At 41.1% G+C, this 19,043-nt stretch overlaps 1 protein-coding gene across 5 annotated transcripts in view; it reads right to left on the reverse strand.

Annotated features, from left to right (window-relative positions):
* The window catches only part of rgs19 (regulator of G protein signaling 19), a 103,506-nt gene that overhangs the window by 14,065 nt on the left and 70,398 nt on the right, over positions 1-19,043 (reverse strand). For 4 of the 5 annotated variants that reach the window (XM_048608311.1, XM_048608312.1, XM_048608313.1 and 1 more), the window contains exon 3: positions 5,045-5,119. In XM_048608311.1, coding sequence (XP_048464268.1) covers positions 5,045-5,119 — 75 coding nt within the window. Of the gene's footprint in view, positions 1-5,044; positions 5,120-5,579; positions 5,783-19,043 lie in introns of those variants that run through there. The other variant, XM_048608315.1, reaches the window with a different exon arrangement.

The raw sequence follows: 19,043 nt of genomic DNA on the forward strand, positions 1-19,043 counted from the left end.
TCTACACCTTGTTCTCTCAGATTCTCCAGCATCTGCAGTTCCTACTATCTCCAAAGTCCAATTAGAACCTGTTTGTTGGGCTGTTGTGATGGGGAACTATTTCTAATTTGATGTGTATTCTACACACCAACACAAAGCACATTGTTGTCTTAAATATTTCTGTAGCAAAGAACATTGAAAGAGAACACACATGACCTTCCATGCTCACTACCACAGTTAGTGCTGATGCATTCTTGGTCAGCTCTCCATTATTATAACCCAGTGGCTTCAATGACAAATGGGTCGATAGGATGAATTAATGAAGCAACTATTTTAATACCAGTTGATCTTAGCACCAGAAACAGGACAAGGAATGGGAATAATGTTGAAGAGGGCTTGTGGTGGTCAGTGGTGATTAGCATCATCCATCAATATCCTAAATTTACCTGTACTAAAGTTCCAGACCTGGTGCACTGTCAGGGAGGCAGCAGCCACATTTGTCAATAAGTAGTTAGCAGTGGCTATAAAGGTCGATGTTCACTGGTTTCATTGAATCATAGAATCATACAGTACAGGAGAGGCCCTTCAGCCCATTGAGTCTGTATTGCCAAAATGTATGCTACTACCTACATCTGGAGAGAATGTAGTTAACGAGCATACTGTAAGCTATTACTTTGTCTCTTTGTCTCTAGGCTCCATCTCCGCCTATCCACTCACTCCTTTTCCTCCCCCGACACATCTTGTCTTCAGCATAAAGACCACCTTTTCCTAGCCATTATTAGTTTTGAAGAAGTGTCACTGGACTCGAAATGTTAACTCTGCTTTCTGGCCACAGATGCTACCAGACCTGCTGAGTTTCTCCAGAAATTTCTGTTTGTGTTTTATGATGTTCTGTTTTCCACCATATTAAGAGGGGAATGACCTAATTTCTTAAAAGGACTTGTGCTTGTGCTCAAACAGAAAACTAAAAGGAACACCACTGATTGCAAAAGTATCATCAGTTTATGTAGCTAATTGTAATTTCTAGCCTTTAGCTTTTTCAAAACCACTGTCTGAAATAAACATTTTTTTATAAATATGTGTTGTTTTAAAATATATGTAAGTACATTTAATTGATGCCTACAGTATACAAGGCATTATTAATGTTACGAAGTTGTGTAGAGTAATCGTGAATTGGAAAGCAGGAAGCTAGAATTTGTTTGTAAAAGAAATAGTAAGGGAGAAGGGTATGTGGCTCCTTTAAGAGGTAGAGTACTTTTCTAAACTTAGAGATTTATACAGAATATGTGTCTAAGCAGCGGAAGGGGTACAGGCAATTCTGAAATTGAAACATGTATCAATTGACTGCGTGATTGGAAACTTTAGGCATGTTTTGATGTTTTGGCAACTAGCTGGAATCAGCCAATTAATTTAAACCATGCACTTAGTGATTGAAAGCCAACTGAATTTAAATTTGATGATTTTGACAAACTTGGACCAATGCTTTTGTAAGAAAATTGATATGTCATCCAAGATATGTAAGGAGAGGGTTTTTGAAAATCAGTGTGAGAGCGAACCGCCATCTGAGAAATAAGCATTTAGCTCTCGCAAGAAATCGCTGAGCTCTCTAAGAAAACACTATCTATCCATAAAAGGTACCACGGTACTTCTAGCTAAGAGTCCTTACAGAAGACTTCACAGAGAAAACATCCCTGACAGCCAAATCAGCGGAAGAAAGACATTTATGATTTGAGAACAGCAGAAGAAAGGCATGTAGAGTCTGAGAAATTTATGTTCTTATTACTTGGGCTTATATCAATGGGACTTGTGTTTATTGGAACAGCATTCCAGTAGAATTTAGTTCAGTTAGAGAATAGTTAGATGTTAAGGGGGAATTGTTTGGTTTGTTAGTAATTCTGTTAATTTGTTCACTGTTTGCGTTAAATAAATAAATTGTTACTTGTTACTTATAAAGTGAATATCAGGGTTTTTCTTTCATTTAACCTCCTCTTCTATATAACAGTTTAACAGATTAGGTAAGGTGAGCTTCTCTTGGTGTTTCGGGTTTAATTATTAGAAGGGGACATATACTTCCACCGTAAAATTCTTTCTTGGGCTGACAGTGCCTCTGGAAAATATCAACATTTATTACCCACCCTGCTTGTCTTGGAAAAGATGGCAGTGTACCCACAGTGCTGTTGAGGAGGAATTCTGACCCTGCAATGTGATGGAGCATGATATGGCTCCAAGTCAGGATAGCATGTGGCTCAAAAGGCAATTTGTAGGTGGTAATGCTCTCCTGTGTCTGCTGTTCTCATTGTTTTAGATGGTAGAGGTTGAGGGTTTGGAAGATGTTGTTAAAGGATGATACTCACTTCTCCCATTGTGTACTGGTGGTGGAGAAAGTGAATGCTAAAAACAGTGGATGGGGCACCAGTTAAGTGGGCTACGTTGTCTTAAATGATGTACTCTTCATTCAATGTTGCGTGTGCTGCATTCATCACAGGCAAGTCAAGAATATTCAATCTCGCTCCTGACATGTGCCTTGTAGATGATGGTCAGACTTTGGGGAGTCATGAGATCAGTTACTTGTCTCAGAATTCCCAGCTTCTGACCTGCTCTTGTAATCACAATATTTATATGGCTGGTCCAGTTATGTATCTGACCAACATAATTCCCCAGGATTCTACAAGGGTAATGCTACTGAATTTCAAGGGACGATGGTTACATTTTCTCTTGTTGGAGATGTTCATTGCCTGGGATTATCATGGTAGAAATGTTACCTGTTACATCAGTGCAAATATGAATAATTTCTAGGTTTCAATGCATGCAAGCACCGACTGCTTCAGCATCTGATAAGTTCTGAACGGTATTAAATACCAAGCATCTCGATTTGACCGTGTTAGAGGAGAGCTGATTGATGAAGCAGCGGAAGATGGTTAGCCCAAGAACATCAACCTGAGGAACTCTTGCAGCAATGTGCTGAGGCTCTGATGATTGTCCTCCAGCAATCATAAGCATCTTAGTTTCTCATAAATATGGCTCCAACTGGTGGGAGGTTCTTCCTTAATTCCAAATGACTTCAGTTTGTTAGGGTTACTTGATGATACATTTGGTCAAATGTTGCCTTGATCTCAAGTAACTCTCACCCCTGGAATACACTTCACTTTTTCATGTTTGGTCCAAGGCTGAAATAAAGGCAGGAACTGACCCACTGTGGGGAAATCCAGACTGAGCATCAGTGGGTAGATGTTTCCGAGTAAGTGTCACTCGATTACGCGGCAGGCAACACCTTCCATTGCTATGCTGATGATTGTGAATACACTGAAGGGGTAGTAATTGGTCAGATTGGATTTGGATTATGGTTTTTGGATAGGACATATGTTGACAATTTTCTAGATGTCTGTGTTATAGCTGTACTGGAACAGCTTAGCAGAGTGTACAAAGGAGAAGTATTCAGGAGAACCTGCAACATCTTGGATCCACTGACTACCAACTGACAGGCAGCCTTCTAGCCTTCTACCAGACTGGCTACAATTACACAGAAACTGACCAACCTCTATTAGGAAGCAGCATGAACAGCTCTGCTTTGAGAGAGGAAGGTGCAAATTCACACAGAACTAGGGTGTCAATCCAATTTTGAGACTACCTATTCCTTTTCAGCTGTCCCTCAGCATGCTTCAAACTGCACAATCATCATTTTCAGCAAAAGATTTGAATTGTTTTTACACTGTTTTTTGCTATCCTTGCTTACTGTAATAAGAAGCTGTTTGGAAATTCTTGCTGTTTAAAAGAAGAATTTAAATGTAAACTTGTTCAAAAAATAGTGTTACAGGAATTTCTTTTGCACAGTTTATAAAACTTACCATTCCTTTTCAATTGACTACCTCAATACAATGTTACTATTGCTGCCACTTGGTTTGCACAGAGTGATATAAACATAATCATTGCAGGATAGTTATTATTGTTATTAATATGTCTAACTAAAGTCTTACTACAGAAAATCTATGAAATATTTATTTTGTTAAAGTACATGCTACCTGTTCGTTATTTTCTGACAGATGTTTATGGCTGTTTTGTTCTCATCTGCTCTGACACTAGTGTTGATTAGTTGTTGCACCGAATCAATTGTCAATTCTTTCAGTCTTGCCCGTCCTGCTCCGTGTTCACACTACCTAATTCCACAGATTCTCTTTCTGGTTTTCCTGCTGCACCCTACCGGTGAAACCCAGTGGGAGAGGCACAGTTAGGCCTAGGAGTGTTTGCCAATTTCTTCAGCCACCAGCTTCTCCTTCCTCTGGGAGGTCACATTATTGGTGCTGTGGAATGGTGCAATCAATCATATCTAATTCCCCACGATTTGTTTACTTCTTTATCTGTTACTGGTGAATATATTAATTGTATTACAGCCAAAAAGGACAAAGTACAGTGTGTGTTTCCCAATACTCTTCATTCATAGTAGGACCTTAAACTGAACAGCATACATAATCAGCATAAGATTAGACTTCCATAAGCAAGAACATGTATGAACATTTGAGCACATTTTTGCCAGTCTGTGGTGGTGAAAAACCACTGCTTTAATGACATCTTTGATGACTTCCTCCTCAGAGGTGAAAGCCATAAATTACATCAGTACTAGGTGATCAGTGCCATTTCTAGTTTTGAGTAATTATGACATGAGTAATGATGAATAAACATATCTTTTCTGTGTATCCCACTTGATGGTAGGTCCTCACTTTCTCCTTCAACCTGAGACCCTTTGCTTGCCAGTTTTGTCAGGCGTGGTTCCCTATTGACTTCCACTAATAATTATATAAATGAAGTGAATCGGCAATTCCCATTGCCTGCAATGAGTGACAAAAACAATTTTCTTTTATAGTTTTGAGCCTTTCTATGGCGCTACACAAATGTTCAAGCAAGTAATAGCACAACACATTCATGCTGGATCTAATACCAATAATGGTGTTCCTGTTAATGTCTCATCACTCTAGCAAAAGTTGCCTGCAGTTTCAGATCCAGCAGTTAACACAGAATTCTATTACAAAAGCAGTAAATACATTGAAATTCCACCAAGGTAAAAGCTTACCTCGGTTCACAATTTGGTATGGTTTCCAATTTGACATCGTGAGATATTTTTCTTCTTCGATCATCTTCGTCTTTCCTAACAAGAAGACTGGAAGTTAATATATCATTTTTTTTCAATATATGCATTTTCATTGACACAATGGTACAACCTGGCAAAGTCAATTCACTCACAAAATGTTTGATTGTTTTGCTGACCAGTTATATTGCAGATTTGAATTGTGTCACTGAGTCATAAAGTAAAGAGGCCCTTCAGCCCCTTGACTTTGATGCATTTCTGTCCTTGTAAAAACAGAACCTAAAGTTACACCAAGTTTATGAATGTAAATGTAAATAAGAGTGGTCTATTTGGCCTATTTTCTACAGAACCATACATTTCTTCCAACAGTATATTTAATTGATGTGCCAACAATTCTAGAATTTGTGACTCCAAGAAAGTAATCACACAACATTCAGACACTGCTCATTTTTAGTGAAGCAACATTTCTTAATATTGCTGTGTGGTTACTGGGAGGGTTCTGAGGGAGTGGATTACTCACCCAACGCCCGGAAGGAAAGTTGGTTGGAGCTGACACATTAAGAGGAAGCCCACTCCACAGCCACAACATGCTGCAGGCAGACGAAAGTGATTGATCGATACCTCCAACTCCTCAGTTGAAGGAAAATTCCGTCTTCAGGAGCTCCATCAGTACGGCAACAACAGTGAGCAGAGGAGGATTAGACGTGAAAATTTGCAGGAAATGTAGCAAGGAAGGAATTTGGTCAGTGGTTTGGGGGCGGGGGTTTAAATCTTGTCAGGGTGCCCTGAACATGTGCAGGAAATGAGATACCACCCTTCCCTCCTGTTTTATTTTCATGTAGACTGTAAAAAGGCCTGTCAACTTCTACCTGACTGCCCACGCCAGCCATACCAACAGAATAGTTCAGATAATGTGCGTCGCATCATCCTGGCATGCTGTGCTCTGCACAACTGGAGCAAGCAACAAAGTGATGTGCCTGATGCTGAGGAACTAGGGGATTGGGAGCAGTCTTCTGAGGGGGACACTGAGGAGGAGAAAGTCAACATTGTCCCTGTGACAGGGTTCAGCTGCAATGGATGCTACAAGCCAGAGAGAACATCATTAACACCTGACTTCAACAGAAGAGACTTGGGTGCAGAGAGTCAGAGAGTCATAGAGCACGGAATAGACCCTCTAGACCAACTCAACCATGCCGACCAAACATTCCAATCTAACCTAATCCCATTTGACTGCATTTAGCCCACATCCCTCTAAACCCTTCCTATTCATTTACCTATCCAGATGCTTTTTAAATGGTGTAATTGTATCTGCCTTCACCACTTCCTCTGGCAGCTCATTCCACACAATCACCACCCTCTGGGTGAAAAAGTTACCCCTCAGGTCCTTTTAAATCTTTCCCCTCTCACCTTAAACATATGTCTTCTAGTTGAAGAAGGGTAAAAGGAGACCAGTCTGCTATTAGGCTGCATGGCCTTTTCAGTGCAGTAAACTCAATCCAACTTCCTTTTTTTCTAGATCAATCAGATGATTATTTGGTTGCTGTAGCAAAACAGACCAATGATAAGATCAAAGACAATGCACCTTCATTTGCTCTTCCTTTACCAAATATTAACAGAGAAAATGGCATGCTCTTTTATTTAGGTAATAATTTTGTGGCAAGTGCACTGGGAAAATTTACCAAGCACAAAGATTGTAAGCCTTCAAAACAGGTAGCAAGAGATTCAGCTCAAAATCAAGCTCTGCTTGAAACGATGGCTGTGTTTACTGTGTATGTCACCACCAGATGGAGCCCCAAGCACACATGTGCAGAAAGCTCATCACTGTCCAGTCAGTGAATAGAACGGGTTTAGAGGGATGTGGGCTAAATGCAGGCAAATGGGACTAGGTCAGATTAGAATGTCTGGTCGGCATGGTTGAGTTGGACCAAAGGATCTGTTCCATGCTCTATGACTCTCTGCACCCAAGTCTCTTCTGTTGAAGCCAGCTGTTAAAGAGGTTATCTCTGGCTTGTAGCACCCATCGCAGCTGAACCCTGTTATGTGCTGCCACCTGTGCCCCTGCCCAGACAGCTTCCAGAACCTGGAAGAGGACAGGGCAGAGACCATTATCAAGTTGGGGTGGTTCATTTGCAATGGCATCAAAATTCTCCAAGGATAAAGTGAACTATTATCCCAACAGCACTTGCAGAGGTCTGCCATCAGAAATAGCATCTCTTAGGAATGCTCACAGTGGGACCTTGCAGATTGTGGACATGAGCATCATCTTCATAATTGAAATTGGAGAAATGCCAGTTTCAATGAGGTCTTGAATTTCTTAGGGTCTTCCCTCCCACCAAGCAGCAGACTTGCTGAGCAGCAGCTTAGTATCAAGCAGAGTTGTAGAATGGATAATTGAGCATGAATCTATCTTCTGTATGGCAGCTCTTCTGGACCTTTGTGACCCTCTAAACAAAATCCTCCTCTAGTATCAGATTGCTTGCACCAAGGCTGCTGAGCTGTTATTTGAAATAGGGCCTTCCCAGGGTGGAACACCAAGAGCTTCCAATCACCGGGGTCTTATCAGCCTCAGATGACACACAGCTATCTTTCATCCCCTATTTTGCAACTTCTCAGGGAGGACCTAATAGAATCATGCTGGTAATTTACTAAACCTTGCATATTCTGGATACAAAATTACATTCTGGACTCTGCAAACCCAAAGGCCTATCGTGTAGAAGATTGTGATGATTGTGTTTACTTTACCAAATAAACCACATCACTTTTTTTTAGTGCAATTTCCGAGTGCACAGTAACTGATGCTGACATCCCCTATAGCTGTCTGGAAGAAGCCATATCAAAGTAGTGCAGGTTACAAGAAGTTTGAAGAATATTTGCTGACAACTTACAAAACTGGCTGAACAACAAGAAACAGAGCATAGGGATAATGAGAAGATACACTTAATTGGCAGGAGGTGGCCAGTTGCATCCTACAAAACTCTCTGGTTGGGTATCAACTATTCAGCATATTTCTTAATAACTGATGTTGCGAAGTTGGTGTAGTACTTGTGGATTGGAAGGCAGGACATTAGAATTTGTATGTAAAATGATAGGGGGAGAAAGAGTGCGTTGTCCCTTTAAAAGTTGTGTTTTTTACCTTGGAGATTTTAAAAATGTCAGCAGGCAGCAGCAGATGCACAGAGCGTTCTTGAAATTGAAACATTGTATCTAGAGGTTATACTGTTGGCAGGCGAAGCAGCATTTTTACCAAGACAACTGGTTTTTGAATTTAGACAATTAATTTAAACCAGGCCCTAGATACCGAAGCCCAATTAAATTTAAACCTGATGATTTTGACAATCTCAGCCAATCCTGTAAAAGATTAATAGGTCATTAAGGGTATAAAAGAAGAGGGCATTTGAAAATCAGTGTGAGAACAAACTGCCATCTCTTAAGAGAACAGATCTCAACAGCCATCAGCTCTAAAGAATGAGAAAATCACTGGCATGCACATAAAACTCTAATATCTCAGAGCAAGCACCATCTAAATAAAGGCACTACAGCACTCTAAGCTAATATTCCTGACAAAAGAATTCGACAGAGGAAGGCATTCAGACTGGAGGACAGCGGAGAAGGCAAAGAACATTCCAGAAGACTTAACCTGGCTGTAATTTTGAGAGATTAAGCTTTAATTTTTTTTAATTAACTTGGCTTATATAAGTGGGAATTACATCTATTGGAACAGCATAGCATTAGAATTTTTTTATTCAGGAATGGTCAGTAGTTAAGGGGAATTGTTCAGTTTGTTAGAAGTTCTATTAATTTGTTTCTGATAGTTAGATAAATAAAATTGTACTTGTTGATTGTAGAATGATTGTCATGAGGTCATTTTATTTCACCTCTCCTTTACAACAGATTACAGGGTGAGGTGAGCTTCTCTGGGGGTTTTGGTTTTAATTATCACAGAGGTGTTGACCATTCCTTTGTAACACTGATGATGGGATAAAAAGCCAAATATTGAACTTCATCGATGACATAAGGACACCTGACATTATAAGTAGTGTAGATGGAAGCATACACTATAAAGAGATATTGAAAAATTAAGTGAATGGAGTCAAGCAGATTACACAACTACACTTGCATTCTTTGGAATTTAGAAGGTTAAATTAAAGGGTAACTTGATTGAAGTTTTTAAGATACTAAGGGAGGAGATAGGATAGCAAACCTTTGTCTTTGCTGGCTAAAGATTCCAGAACAAGGGAATATAGTCTGAAAATTAGAGTCAGGAGTAAAATTAGGAAGCTCTTCCACTTGCAAGGGGTGGTAAAAGTTTGGAATGCCTTCCACAATTAGGTGGTAGCTCAGTTGTTTGTTTGAAATCAGAGGCAAAGTTATTAAGGGATATGGAGAAAATATGGGCATATGGCATTACGTAGTAGATTAGTTATGATCTCATTGAATCAGAGGCTTAAATGGTTTGTACTGTTGCCCTTGTGTTCTTGTAATTTACCAAACAATGTTGTTTCAACTCTGTCACTGTCTCTAGAGAATCAAAGCCTCCTTACATACTTTTCCTCAGGGAACTGAAACTTTATTGTTCTGAACCAATACTGGAAGGTTAACATTTTCTCTGTGTGCATCCTTCTATTTGCTTTCTCCACAGCTGGAGATCTGTATGATTTTTACCTCCTATCCCTCCTTATCTTCCTCCTCCAGAAATGGTATTCCAACCGCAACCCTTACATATGCACCCATGAAATCTAACACCAAACTTCAGCACCTAGAGTAGCAAGTGCCAGCACTTTCAAATCCTTCAATTCCAAAACTCACAAGGCTCTACAGGAAAGTATCTCTGAGAGCTCAACACATTTACCTGATAGCAGTTAAATGTACTTGTTCTACCATGGTTGATAAATGGGAGAAGAATATTGCGTTCAAGTGACAAGGTTGGAAAATGTCTTTAGTGTCATTATGATGTTATTTGATCCTGAGTTGAATTCATTTATGAGATTCTCACGTGTCTTGGAGACAATCTCCTGCCTCCAACACAAATTACTTTCTTATCCTTTCCTAACAACTCAGTCGAACTTTTCTTTGCATAATCTGTTTTTCTGTTTATGCTTATGATGTTGTAACAATGTAGCCATTTACGGTCTCTGACTGAACACATTAAACATTATCGAATCCTCCTCTCATCCACCAAAACCTTGGTTCCCTTCAATATCTCACCTATATGCTGCTCCTCAACAATTTTATCTCAAAACATTGTCTCAGATGCTGATGACACCCATCTCTACTCAGTGCCTTCTCTCCTGATTTCTCCATCAACTGTAAATAATCAGAGCTTGTCAAAATAAATTTCCCTCAGTTATATTTTGGAAAAACAAAAAATATTGTTTTTGACCCTTGTACAAACTCTGTTCGCAAGCCTGAGACTTCATTGGTGAGTGGCTGAAATAAACCAGCTTGTTGGCAATCTTTTATATATTCGCCTTTTAGATGTGCTTATGACCAAATACGAAGATTGCCTATTCTCAATTCTGTAATATCTTCCAACTCCAAATTACTTCAACTCATCTGCTGCTGAAACTATCATCCATGTCTTTGGTGTTGACAATACAAATCGTTCTTCTGGCATGCCTCTCATATTCTACCCCTTATAAACTTAAGACCATAATACATTCGTTGTAGGAGCAGAATTAGGCCATTCAGCCCATCGAGTCTGCTCTGCCATTTAATCACGGCTGATCAGAATTTGATCCAAAGTCTTGACTGGCATTTTATTTCTACTTTTTCATGGGATATATAGTCTCCTGCCTTCTCCACACGACCCTTGACCCTTATATAAGTTACAAATTTCTTTCCTGATTAATATTGTTTTAAAATACAGGTTCATTGATTAGTCCTGATTGCTTAAGCAGCGTTATGCAGCTTTCAATACAACTGTTTTGCTCTTCAGGTATTTTCTTTTCTCATCTGTTCCACTGCATTGTTCAACTACTGAGTATGACAGAGTTAACGTAAGCCCATCTCTGGTGGCATATTGACACGGCTGTGCCATCCTAGTCTTACACTGCTAATTATAACCTAGCACTTTCAGGCGAGAAACCAAGCTTGAGAGCCAAAATGCAAGATCAAATAAGTTTGCATTTATTAATCATCTTTCACATAGCCTGGGTGTCGCAAAACATTTCAGAGCCAAAGAGTTATTCAGATGTGTTGCTGTGTTTTCCTACATTACAGTTGATATATGCATATCAAGGGCCCACATATGGCAATGAAGAATATTGTGTGTCTCTGAATTGATAATCTAGCAATAAAAGCACAAGGCTATTGCCTCCCATTGTGACATAAAGTTATCCGATTGTTGCAAAAGCCCATCTGGTGGAACCAGGGTCAACTGGGGCTTTCAAAAGGAAACTGGATCAGTAGCGAAGAAGAAAATGTTTGTAGGGCCCCAGATAAAAGGAAGGGAGCAACATTAGGTGAATTGCTTCTTCATAGGGCCGAATGGCCTGTTCTGTGCTGTAGCAATTCTATGATTCTATAATTCATCAATGTCCTTTAAGGAAGGAATTCTGTACTTACCCAAACTGGTCTACATGCTACACCCTACCCACATAATGTGACTATTTCTTAACTACCTACGAAAAGGCAGAGCAAGCCATTCAGTTCTCCTAATCAGCTCCTGAATAGTCACAGTGCATGCATCTACACTGCAGTGCATGCAGTTGCAGCGGTCTGAGAAGGCTCACTACCAATTTTTTGAGGGCAAGGCATGAGCAACAAATACATATTCCAATAGAATAGAAAGAAAATGCCAGTCAAGACTTTGGATCAAATTCTGATGGAGCAGGTGGGCAAGCCACCATTAGCATTCTTCATGTATTCACATTCACATTTTAGACATGTTTCTTCCCAGAAAATTGCTGGGAATGTGAACCGATGTGTGGCTTAGTGGGTGTTGCCTGGAAGAGGGATTGCAGGACTGTCCTCAGACCTCCAGCTGGAGGAAAGAGCCCTCGTTCCCTCAATGACTCCATAAGATTCTGCTCAATAGACAGAAAGGCAGCCAAAAAAGGAATTAATTTACATTTTTAATATTCCCTAAGTAATTCAAAACTTGAAGAAAATAAGATTTGAAGCTTGAAGTAAACACTAACTTTCTAGGCATTAGAAGTGGATTGGTAATCAACACTCATCATATTAAAAGGATACTTGTTAATTACATGACTTAATTGTCTAATACACTTTGAAGAGAGTTATCAGAAACAGTAAATTCATGAAAACTGCTGAGCGGTTCAACACAGGATGCTGCTCTTATGAAGGGAGTGGCAGTGTGATGCAAATTTACCAGCTGCTAAAATCATCCAAAACCACTGCCATGTCATAACTCACACCAAGTCCCATTCAGTCATCATTCTTGTGTTTGTTGACCCACACTGGCTCACATTTACGCAATGTCTTGATTTTAAATTTCTCATCCACTTTTCAAATATGGTCTTGCCCCTCTCATCTCTGTAATCTCCTCCAGCGCTACAAGCCTCCAAGCTATCTCCACTCCTCAGTGCTGACCTTACAAGTATCTCTTATTTTAAACGCTACAACACCGGGGTTGTGCCTTCAGCTGGCAAGCTCTGGAATTCCCAGGCTTAACCTATTTGCCTCTCTCATCTCCATCTCATTTAGACACCCTTTAAAAGCTACATTTTTGACTAACAGATAGCAAGAACTGCAGATGCTGGAGTCAGAGATAACAAAGTGTGGAGCTGGAGTAACACAGCAGGCCGGGCAGCATCAGAAGAGCAGAAAAGTTGACATTTCGGATCGGGACTCTTCTTCAGAAATTCGGAGGGGGAGAGGAGCTCAGAAATAAATAGAGAGAGTAGGGGTGGGGCTGGGGAATGTAAGTCGGATGATGACAGGTGAGTGTATGTAGGCAGTGGTGGGGATTGGTCAGTGAGGTGGGAATGGCGGATAGGTGGGAGAGAAGATGGACAGATTGTGCCAGGTCAAGGAGGTGGGGATGAGAGGGAGGGTTGGTCATGGCATGAGGCCGGGGGTGGGGAGATTTTGAAGCTGGTGAATTCCATGTTTAGGCCATCAGGCTGTAGGCTCCCGAGGCAGAATATGAGGTGCTGCTCCTCCAGTTTCCGGGTGGCATCATTGTGACACTGGAGGAGGCCCAGGATGGACATGTCACCCAGGGAGTGGGAAGGGGAGTTGAAATGGTTTGCGACCAGAAGGTATTGATGTTTGTCGTATACAGAGCGCAGACACTCTACAAAACGGTCTCAGAGTCTCCGCTTGAGACCAAGCGACAAACATCAATACCTTCTGGTCGCGAAAATTTTCAACTCCCCCTCCCACTCCCTGGGTGACATGTCCATCCTGGGCTTCCTCCAGGGTCACAATGATGCCACCCGCAAACTGGAGGAGCAGCACCTCATATCCTGCCTCGGGAGCCTACAGCCCGACAGCCTAAATATGGAATTCACCAGCTTCAAAATCTCACCCCCCGCCCCCGGCCTCATCCCATGACCAACCCTCCCTCTCATCCCCACCTCCTTGACCTGGCACAATCTATCCATCTTCTCTCCCACCTATCCGCCATTCCCACCTCACTGACCAATCCCCACCACTGCCTACATACACTCACCTATCATCATTCCATATACATTCCCCAGCCCCACCCCTCCTATTTATTTCTGAGCTCCTCTCCCCCTCCCCATTTCTGAAGAAGGGTCCCAACCTGAAACATCAACTTTCTTCTTCTGCTGATGTTGCCTGGCCTGCTGTGTTCCTCCAGTTCAACACTTTGTTACCACATTTTTGTTCGTCTGACCCAATATCTCCCAATGTGGTCAACATTTTGTTTGATAACACTCTTGTGATGCACCTTGGGCCATTTTACCACCCTACAGATGCTATAAAAATACAAGTTGTTGTTATAGTAGCCTACTCAATTCTAGCAGCAGTACAGTACATCGCAGCTAACAATAAATTCAATCAACCCTTAAAAATGTTCCATTTCCACTTACTGTTATGATAAGAAATGCTTACACTTCTACATTGTATATCAACAAGAAGTGTAACAATTAACCAACAATAACAACGACAAATGGCTGTATGATCCAAAAGCATGACACTCCAGTTTTATTCCCAACAGAGTCAACAGAACTGCCATGACACCACCTTGTGGACATTAAAAAACAACTTCCTTTCTCACAATTTAAAACATGTATCTCATTTTCTAACCAGGATGAAGTGGATTATTTGAACAAGTTCAGCCAAATAATATCAGTGAATTTTAGTTTTTAATATATTTATTTGGTGTTCAAGGAATTGCACAAAATGAGGAGAGGGAAATTTTAATACTAAGCATGGATTGGACCAACAGATGACTGAAGGTAAATTACATAAGACAAATATTTGAAGAGTTATAACTGGTCACAGAAATCCAGCATGCAGATACAGTGAGAGTTCAGGAAGGCAAATGGAATGTTGCTGTTTGTTGCAAAGGAAATGGAATATAAAAGCAAAGAAGTTTTACTGGAGCAGTACAGGGCCTAGGTGACACAACATCTGAATACTTGTGCACAATTTGGTTCATTACTTAAAAAGGACATAAGTACATTAATAGCAGTTCAGAGAAGATTCAATCAACTCATTTCTGGGCTTATGAAAAAAAGAAAAACAGGTTGGGCTTATATCACTGGAATGTACAAAATTGAGTGGTGATCTTAGCGAGATACATAATTACATGCTGATTAGGTTGATACCAAGAAGTTTCCTCTTGTGTCAAGAACTGGAACTGGGGGAGTTGTCCCTTTTAAGATTGAATTCAGGAGAAGTTTTTTTTCCTCTCGGGGGTAATTGGTGTCTGGAAATCTCTTCTCCAGAAAGCAATGACGGTGGCTTACTGAATATATACAAGCTAGAATTAAATAGATGTTTGATAGGCAAGTAATTCAAGCGTTATAGGGACATGCAGACAAGCGCAATTGATATCACAATCAGATCAGTCATGACCTTGTCAAACGCCAGAGCAGACTCAATGGGCTGAAAGGCCTGCCTGTTACTAAATTCTATTTTTGGTTAAGGCAGAGGATAAAGAGACAACATTACCAAATGCAGATGCAAAAGTATTATCCATTCAAATACATAAGTGAAAAAAATTGGTGGGAAATGCAGACCAGCTTAACATAGACACCTTTGTCGGCAAACACCTCCAAGGTTCTTGGGCTAATCTCAACCAAATTTTATGGGATGATTCCTTGGATCAAGGGGCATGTCATATGCAGTTGTTATCTAACCAGACCTATCTTTGACTGAGTGGAGGAGAATGGGTGTTTGGCCTTAGGCCTCCTGGTAGGAGATCCAAGGTCTCTCCTACACTATGGGCAGAATCTTCCCACTCTCTGATCAACATAGACAACAGCGAGTCAGTTGGGAAAATGCAGCGCGATGAGAATCTCACTGGTGAGCGGCGAGAGGCTTATTTAGATGCACCTGCACGCCATTAGTTCATGATCTTATCTCATTGAGGCATTTTCCAATTGTTCCACGTGTTGGATGGTAACTGGATGCTGACAATTCCCAACATGAAAGCCAGAATATGAACCAGGTAGCTCCAGCTCTCTGCTTGCTCCTCCAAGCCTCAACCTTGGACAGCAGTCCCCAGCATCTTAGGGAACACTCCATGGTCAGCAATGCTCTGCAAACCCCATACAAGGAGGTTGGTATCATACATGTACTAGTCTCAGTGCAACAGCATGGCACATTTCCGACCCACTTACGACACAATTCTGCCCTTCAATGCTGCACTTTGGAGCAGACTGGCATTTTTCATTGCAATGCTGCTGCAAGGGCACTTTGCATGTGATGACAGTCCCCCACCTCAACAATTGGACAAGGGCACACCTCAGGGCTTCTCACTTGCTCTCTTAGCACTCACTCACTTTGTGACAACTTGGAAGTTCACAGCACTTCTGCCTTACTTTGCCTTTTTGGCTCAATCATTCCAAATTTAAAAGCTCACAGTACTTCTTTCCTGCTTTGCAGCTCAACGCAGAGACAAAGCTAGGCAGCCTGTCAGAGTTGTCAGCAGTAATCACTCAAGAGGATTGACATCTTGCTGTATGGCCGTGTGCTACATTAATGTCGCACCTATATCATCTGCCAATACACTGCATGCACTTCAACCAAACAGCCATGTCTGAAAGTCTAAGGGGAGTAGTTTTCAGGCAGTTAAAAGGAGACTACCTGATAAGGAAGTTGGGAAAGTCCATTGTGGGATTTGGAGAGAGCAGACTGGCATGCAGAGGGGACAGAGGTAAACAAGGGCAATTCAACATTAGGAGGGGGAGAACAATGGTGCATTGAAAGACATGGGTTACTACAGGGAATGGGGAGTCAGTGATGATCACAACTATCCTGGCTTTGATGGGGCCACAGTGCAGAATAATAGTCAGCCTGGCTAAGGTATAGGTTGAGGCTCAGGGAGCAATGTTGATAGCTGAAGAGGGAAATTAAAGAGTTAAGTGGGAACATCAGCACTGATGCAGTCAACAGGAAGTGGAGTGAAGAAAGGAACATGGGCATTTGAGGGGGCTCCTTGAATACCAGGCTGAAAGACAAGCAGACTAATTGTTAAAGAAGCAAATGCAGATTTTCTTTAAAAAAAAACAAAGAACTGCAGATACCAAACATTTGAAGCAGGAACAGGAAGTGCTGGAGAAGCTCATCAGCTCTGGCAGTGTCTGTGAGCAGAAAGCAGAGTTTACTTTTCTGTTCTGACAATTTTGAAGAAGTGTCACTGGACTCTCTGCTTTCTGTCTACAAACGCTGCCAGACCTCTTGAGTTTCTCCAGGAACTTCTGTTCTTGTTGTAGATTTTTGCTCTTTTTCTACACTTTTTCTCGTGTTGAATAAAACTTAATGCTTTCAAATGTTTGAAAGCTTTCCAGTTTGTGATGCCTTCACACTGAGCAACGAGAAGTCGTTATACTGCTCTGGACATTGGGGACATGTTAAAACTTCCTCAGACATGCCTGTAAGATGGGGTGATGCTAGTGGAGTAACTTGTATACCTTGTTTCTTATAGCTGCAGCTACAATGACTGTTGATCAGACAGGTGATGATATAAAACAGTACTACATTTATGAATATGCTCTTTTGTTTGCAATTCAGTGTCACTTGTGTGCCTTATGCGCCCTCAGAAACATTTCTTCCTCATTCCCCTTCCACCACATCAACTGTGAAGCACAGGTCCTGGGTGGTAGCACTTGATCTGGTATGCGGCTGGGTTTTATAAGAAGGTGTCCTGGGAGGGCCCAGCATTTCTGCCGCTGCATGATGGAGTCATGGTGCTTAGCTAATGATGCAAAAAGCGGAATATAATGTGAGAAACCTCATGACAGCTTACTGACAGAAACCCTTAGGAATTGATATTTTAATCAACCTCTTTAGACATCTTATGACAAAGATATTTGTGGGAACAGTGGGGTTGCAGGTGGAACTTTAACCCTGACCTTCTGGCCTAGATGTACGGCCTCTACTGCTGCCCCACAAGAGCCCCCCTATAGCTAACAGCCCATTTCTGATAGAATTCATCCCTCTGTTGTCATTGACGTCTTAACTCAGACATGCTTTAATCAAACTTAACCATACATTCCAAGAAAGAATGACACATTTACAACATGATTACTGGAATTTTTAAATATTTCATTCATTCTCTTCTCATTTTATTTTATCTGTTTCATGTTAGTTACCTTCTGAGTCACAATACATTTACATTTTGTAAGGAAATTTTGTCTAGGCGTACAGGGCCACAATTCTCTGAAAGTAGCAACACAAGTAGATAAGGTGGTCATGAAGGTATATAGCATGCTCGTCGGAGCATAGACTATAAAAATTAGCCAGTCATGTTGCAGCTGTTTGGAACTTCGGTGAGGCCACATTTAGAATATTGTGTATAGTTCTGGTTGCCATACAACCAGAAAGATATGGAGGCTTTGGAGTGGGTACAGAAACGGTTTGCCAGGATGCTGCCTGGTTTGGAGAGTATTAGCTATGAGGAGAGATTGGACAAACCTGGCTTGTTTTCACTTGAACACCAAAGGATGAGGGGCGATCTGATAGAAGTTTACAAAATAATGGGAAGCATGGATAGAATGGGTAGTGGGAGTTTTTATATTCCAGGGTAGAAATGTCAATTGACAGGCAACACAGTTTTAAAGTAAAACAGGGTAAGTTTAACGAAGGTGTGAGAGGCAAGTATTTTAGACAGACGGTTGTAAGTCTGGAATGAACTGCCAGAGGACATGTATAGAGGTGGATATAATAGCAACTTTGAACAGGCATCTTGACATATATATGAATAGTAGGGAATAGAGGGATGCAGACTGTGAAAAGGCAAAAGGCGTCATGTGGTGATGCAGTCTTGATGAGCCAAAGGGCCTGTTCCTGTGCTGTACTGTTCTTTGGAAAGAGACAGGCTGCATGCAGAGCCAAGAAAGATGAAGAGGCTAGAACAAAAAGGCAAAAGGTTGACAGGAAATGACAGGCAGCAACTCGAGACAGGGAAAATAGGGAGGCTGGAGCAACAAGGCAAGACGTTAATAGAAAGGTAAGAACATGTAAGGAGAACTAATGCTTCAAATAAGGGACCAAGATTCTTTAAGGAATCTTTCACCTAGAGGCATAGGAAGTGTAGGCTATTCAGCACCTTGAGCCTGTTCCACCATTCAATAAGATCACAGCTGATCTATGGCCTAACTCCGTACACCTGCCTTTAGCCCATATCCCTTATTATCTTTGCTTATCAAGAATTTATCTATCTCAGATTTAGAATTAACAACTGATCCAACACCCACCGCCATTTATGGATGAGAGTGCCAAGCATTTATCATGCTTTGTGTATTGAAGCACTTCCTAAAATCTCTCCTGAATGGTCTGGCCCTAATTTTCAGACTATGCCTCTAATTCCAGAAACCTCAACCAGTTT

Source organism: Rhincodon typus, chromosome 19 (assembly GCF_021869965.1).
Source record: "Rhincodon typus isolate 14 chromosome 19, sRhiTyp1.1, whole genome shotgun sequence".
Lineage (NCBI taxonomy): Eukaryota > Metazoa > Chordata > Chondrichthyes > Orectolobiformes > Rhincodontidae > Rhincodon > Rhincodon typus.